Source organism: Cryptomeria japonica, chromosome 1 (assembly GCF_030272615.1).
Source record: "Cryptomeria japonica chromosome 1, Sugi_1.0, whole genome shotgun sequence".
In the NCBI taxonomy this organism is placed as follows: domain Eukaryota; kingdom Viridiplantae; phylum Streptophyta; class Pinopsida; order Cupressales; family Cupressaceae; genus Cryptomeria; species Cryptomeria japonica.
This window is the reverse complement of record NC_081405.1, coordinates 203,316,656-203,322,308: the sequence shown is the minus strand read 5'-3', so window position 1 is coordinate 203,322,308 and position 5,653 is coordinate 203,316,656. Positions and strand designations below refer to the sequence as shown.

Genomic DNA, 5,653 nt, shown 5'->3' with positions numbered 1-5,653 from the left:
CAAAAATTTTAACCTTTAAATATTTCAATCTTTAGCGATATCGGAGAGAGATTAAAAGAATAAAATCTTATCAGAAAATTTGAGTCATTCGTATAGAAATTTGAATAAGAAACATATTCATCAGAAAAGATAATGTGCACTAAGTTTTTCAATTTTTTTATTGAATTAAGTAAAAAATATTACAACAACAGTTGAAGAAATCAACTGCAAGAACAAGAAAAGAAAGGCAGAAAGCTGCAAAGAGAATTCAGCAGCACCACTGCTTAAAAAAAGAAACAGAGAACATAAACATGAACAGCTACAGAAAACTGCCAGCCAAACTGCCATATACAGCATCTCAAAAGAACCGATTCCGACATCTTCACTTTACAAACAAAGGAAAAAAATACCAATTTGTGTACCAATTTGCAAGGACGGCGCAAGAAAACATCCGTCGGATTGCATGAAAATTTCGGACATGAGTTTTGTACATAAATCAATCCATATGCGCCGCCATGCACAAGGGCAAATGGAGTCTCTTCAGGAAAATGAAAAGATTGGTCAAACGACGACATTAATATACACATTAAACCGGACATTAGAAAACCAATACCCTCTATTCAAGGGCTACAGTGAATGGGGTTGCGGATTCCACGCTCTTTGAGAATGGTACCTCGTCAGTGTGAATGTGATCGTGCTGCTGAATCACAAGCACTGAAGCGATGGCTTGAATGGTAGATGAGGCAAGCAGATCCCCAATTGGACCCAATTCAGCACACTCTGCAGTTCTATCGGCCAAATCTGCTACCAGAGGAGAAGGAAAGCGCCCTTTTCCGACCAGGATTAAATTGTATTCGTTGCTCTTCCCAATTGATAGGACAGACTCAACTGTGTTACTGATCTTCTGTTCGGTATACGAGATAGAGCCCTTTACATCCTCGACATAAGCTTGGGTTTTCTTGGGAGTGTATGGAACAGAGTCGTTCAATTCATTGGTGATACAAGACAAAGCTTCCTCATCCAATATTCTTTCCTGCTCCCTGTTCATCTCTGCAGTAGAGAATTTGTAGGACTCTGAGTGGTTTTCATTTTCGTGTGCGGGAAGTGGGGTCAAATTGAGTGCAATGTGATCCATTTCTCTGTCAGGCAGGAACCTTATAACTGTTACTTTTATACCGGGATGCTCTGCCATTCTTCTGCCATAGACTAAAGCCTCGCGGTCATCTGGGCCTCCAAAGAAAAGCACTGCAACAATATGGGAGACACTAGAAGGTGCCAGCTGGGACTGGCCTCCAAGACCCCTGTTCACTAGAATACCAACAGAGCAAGGAGCATGCTTCAATACATTCTGGTTCACTGTCCTTATTCCAGCATTCACAGATTCCAGGACACCATCTACTCGTTGGTATTTGTGGAAAGGTAAAATAATCATTGCAGCCCTCTTTTCTTCTGCAAGATTGCAGATATCTTCATGCATGTCTTGGAATGCAGAGATTTCAGTCATGGGTCTTACTTGCACCTTGCTCAGCTGCTCAAACGCATCGAAGGCGATTACTATCTGGTCTTCATGTGATCTGTTTCTGTTCCAGAAAGGCTGACCATTCTTCCTTGCCTTGTGAACCAGCATGATTGATGAGGACCTTTCAGAGAGCTCTACGAGGTGCATGATATAGAGACGCAGGGCAGACTTTCTGATTCCTCTGGAGGCTTCCATTAAGTTTATGATGGCAGGGATGTTCTTGGTACCATGCACACAGGCCAGAATCCTGAGCTCGTCTTTTGGCTTGTCTCTCTGCAGCTTCCGGTGCTTGTATGGGGCTTGCTTCCTTGCCGGCTTGTATACGGCCATTACAAGTGGGGTAGTAATGAATGTTGTGAACAGAGCCATCAGCACCAGAAGGGCAAACATCTCATCATTCAAAACCTGGAAATCAAAAGAAACAAGGTGAAGATGGAACATAGAATGAATTGAATTTCATAACAAAATTCAACTGTCTTTCGATTGAAAATAAATTGCAATTATAATTAGTCTAAATGAGATAGAGAAGCTTAGGGGCTTGGAATCATACATTCCTCTCCTTGCCAATGTTGAGGACAATCAACTCTACAAGCCCTTTGGTGTTCATAAGGAATCCCAGGGTGATGGCTTCACGGAAGGGGACTTTGTGGGCTAAAGCAACAAAAAGAGTTCCCAAGATCTTCCCGGCACAAGCAGTAAGTATCACCAAAACAAGGAGACCCCATGATTGAGCACCGCTAACAGTCGAAATATTCGTTTTCAACCCACTGGAAGCAAAATACAGCGGCAAAAGCAGGACACCCACAAAATCTTCAATCTTTTCAATCAGCATGCCCGCAAAGGGGCCCTCTTTGGGAATTGTCAATCCAAAGACAAAAGCTCCAAAGATTGAGTGGATACCGATTGCATCTGTTACAAACCCAGACGCCAGGACACCTGCAAGTGTTATGCAGATAAAAAGCTCACTCACCGGCTCATTGTCAGGTGACCGGCGGGCCATGTAGGCCATCAGAGGCTTCACTGCAAGCATCATAAAAGCCACAAATGCTACACCACAGAGCAGAACATAAACTGCTATGACAGGACTTTTGCCTGAGCCTGACAGAGCAACAGCAATGGCTAAGAGAACCCAAGCAACCACATCGTTGACAGCTGCTGCAGACATGGCCATCTGGCCCACATCTCTTGTAAGAAGTTTGAGCTCTGCAAGTATCCTTGCAAGCACAGGGAAGGCAGTGATAGACAGTGCAACACCCATGAAGACAAGGAAGGCGCCATAATCCACACCTTTTGCAATTGTTGACCTCAGTAGAAAAGCAACCCCAATCCCAGCTACAAACGGCAAAGTGATTCCAGCAGCTGCAATTGCCAGAGCTTTTCTTCCCGTTCGCCTAATGGCACCGAAATCTAACTCCAGCCCAACTAGAAAGAGAAAGAATAGAAGCCCGATACTGGCAACAGTTTCAAGAACAGGGGTACTCCTTTTGGGAAAAACAGTGTTCATGTAAGATTCACTGCGTCCTATAACAGATGGGCCCAGAATGATTCCCCCCTGCAAGAAACGACTATAACTTTTTTAGCTAAAATAATATATCATAAAATACCATGCTAAATCTCCCATTCATTTACATAAAAAGACTAAAAGCTACAAAAGCCATTTTTTTTATGCTTAATCTTAAACAGTCCCCAGATTGTTTGTTGTTAGTATATTTTATACGGGCTTTTTAAATTGGGGTGTCAGATTGGCTCATGGTGCTCCCAAATTCAGCGCCTGATATCCTGTTACCTGTAGGAGATTTGATTCTCCCCATTCCAAGACAAAACTTTACACAGACAACTTTCCACTTCAGTAGCCAATACATCCATTCCAGGCTGTTTTCTTAAATTCAGTTTGCTCATCTATTTTTTTTTAAATTCACATCTGATACCCATTACAAACAATTAACTGACACAGAGAAACACAGAGGAAGTCAAATTTTCTCAGCTTATACCGAGATAAGATATGCTCTGTAATTCTCCCAAACTCAGTTTAGTTTAGACGAGACAAAATATAAGTCGAAAACACTAATACTAATTTAGACAAATTGATAGGGAATTGAACCGTCTTATTAGTAGGTGATTAACCATTAATCAAAATTGAAAGATTCCTAGTTTCAGGTCAACTGAGAGCTACACCGCCTTTATTTACTATTAATGGTTGGTTATACTGAAAAACAAAATTAATTAAAACAAAACATAATTTTCAAGGGGCGCGGAATTCTTGATTCATTAAAGCAACCATAGAAAAACAAGCTATGGAAAATAATTTTTTATTTGACCTTTGAACACGGGACCGCCCACCGCCACACAAATTGCGTAAGGAAATGATTTTCACATTGAAAGATCCCGAATTTGACAGAAAATTCAAAGCTCACAGATTTATCACAATAACAATAATCAATTGAAGTTAATCAAAAAGCCAAAAAAAAAAAACAGAAAGATTTCAGTACTTACGATGATCTCTGCTACGACCCGAGGCTGTCGTAAGGGTTTGAGCAGAACAGCAAGCGTCCGAGTAACAATAAGAACGATACAGACCTGCAGAATAAGCAGAGGAAACGCAAAATGAATTGGATTATCGCCTTGCCATGCCCCGTTAGATGAAGTTTGCATCAACGTGTAACATGTGCTACTATTCGCAGTGGCGGCGGCAGCTTGCGCTAATATGCGCTCCATGATTTCAACGACCCAGAAAATGGATAAACAGAAGCAGACCTATGTGCACAAATTGCACGAGCTTCGCACAACTGCGAAAATGCCCGAATGCAATTTAGTGCAGGCGGCCAACAATTTCTTAACTCGCGTGGCTTATATTGAAAGCATAGTCACATGTGTCAATTCATTTGCAAGAAAATCAAAACACTGCACCACCCGTCGACCGGCGGGAACGTCGGTGGTTAGGAAGCCTTGCTTTAATCCTATTCGACAAGGTTGGAAACTTTGACCGTTAACCGATGCAAATGCAGAGGAAGAATTCTCATTAACATAATAAGGATACTTCCTTGAAACATAGCACATATACATTCCACGCACGACAATATAGACTACTACTGCTTTTGCTTCTCCTACATCCCATATATATATAGTAGAAAGAACTACTCCTGATATTTCTACACATTTTAAGCATCTTTTTATTTTATTTATTATGATTATTATAAGTACTGCTGACTGCTGACTGCTGACTTTTCCATGCCAAATTTGCACTCTTCTTCCATATTATTCATTGCACTCGGCAAAATCTACTTTGCTTACTACTTACACGGTGAAACGCGTTTGAATCAGAGTAACATTAAGAGATACTTTTCAGGTGCTTCATTTTTATGATATCAGGTGTTATCTAAGCATTCATCTTTGTTTTTATGTGGGGTTTACTTTATAAATATTATGTTTATAATTAATACTAATATTTTAATATATAAATAATTGAAAAAAAATTAAGATAAAAAAAAAAGAATTTGTGTTCACATTCTTTATGAATAATTGTGGACATCAATTAATTTTTTGATTTATGAAAAAATAAGATTTCTTGTTAATACACTCTTCTATTATGGAATGGCTCTAGACATTAATTAAAAGAGTAGGATTATAAAAGAGTAGGAGTCTCGTATAACGAGATTATAATATGACGGCAGAGAGATCGCATCGGATTTCTTTTGGCTTGGTGAGACTAGAACAGATTTTGCCGTGTGCGTAAAAGTCAGACGATTTCACCTAGGAAACAAGATTTATTAGATTTTCATAATATTGTGGATTTTCATAAAAATCTCTCTTTTGTAATATGTAAATGGACTATACAGCGGGAGTCCCAAAGAGTATATGCAATTGCCAAATCTAGCAGTTTTGGTTTTGGAAACTCCTATATAAGGGACTCGATGTTTCAAAGGTGCATGACGTGGGCTATGTTTGCTGACTCGGATGAAAACTCAGGTGCTGACGTGGAGCAGTTAGCCAGGTTCTTGTTTAATATTTGACCTATTTTAGGCCCTACACAATGGGACGTTGTGTTAGATTTGGATAGGCGTACAGTTTAATATTATATATTGGGAGAGTCGGAATAGTGCCTACGTAGTCCAGACCCTATCTTAAAATGCACTCTTTGCCAGTTGACGAATATTT

At 40.0% G+C, this 5,653-nt stretch overlaps 1 protein-coding gene across 2 annotated transcripts; it reads right to left on the bottom strand.

Annotated features, from left to right (window-relative positions):
* Positions 1–378: 378 nt before the first annotated feature.
* Positions 379–4,543, bottom strand: LOC131070145 (cation/H(+) antiporter 19). 2 transcript variants are annotated; one of them, XM_058005685.2, is made up of 3 exons: positions 3,992–4,543; positions 2,049–3,050; positions 379–1,903 (listed from the first exon to the last, which is right to left on the bottom strand). In XM_058005685.2, the coding sequence occupies exons 1-3, from the start codon at positions 4,211–4,213 to the stop codon at positions 596–598; spliced, it is 2,532 nt and encodes an 843-aa protein (XP_057861668.2). In that variant the 5' UTR covers positions 4,214–4,543; the 3' UTR covers positions 379–595. The 2 variants fall into 2 exon arrangements, with proteins under 2 accessions (XP_057861668.2, XP_057861669.2); XM_058005686.2 differs by lacking the exon at positions 3,992–4,543 and adding an exon at positions 3,285–3,890.
* Between the last annotated feature and the right edge of the window lie 1,110 nt (positions 4,544–5,653).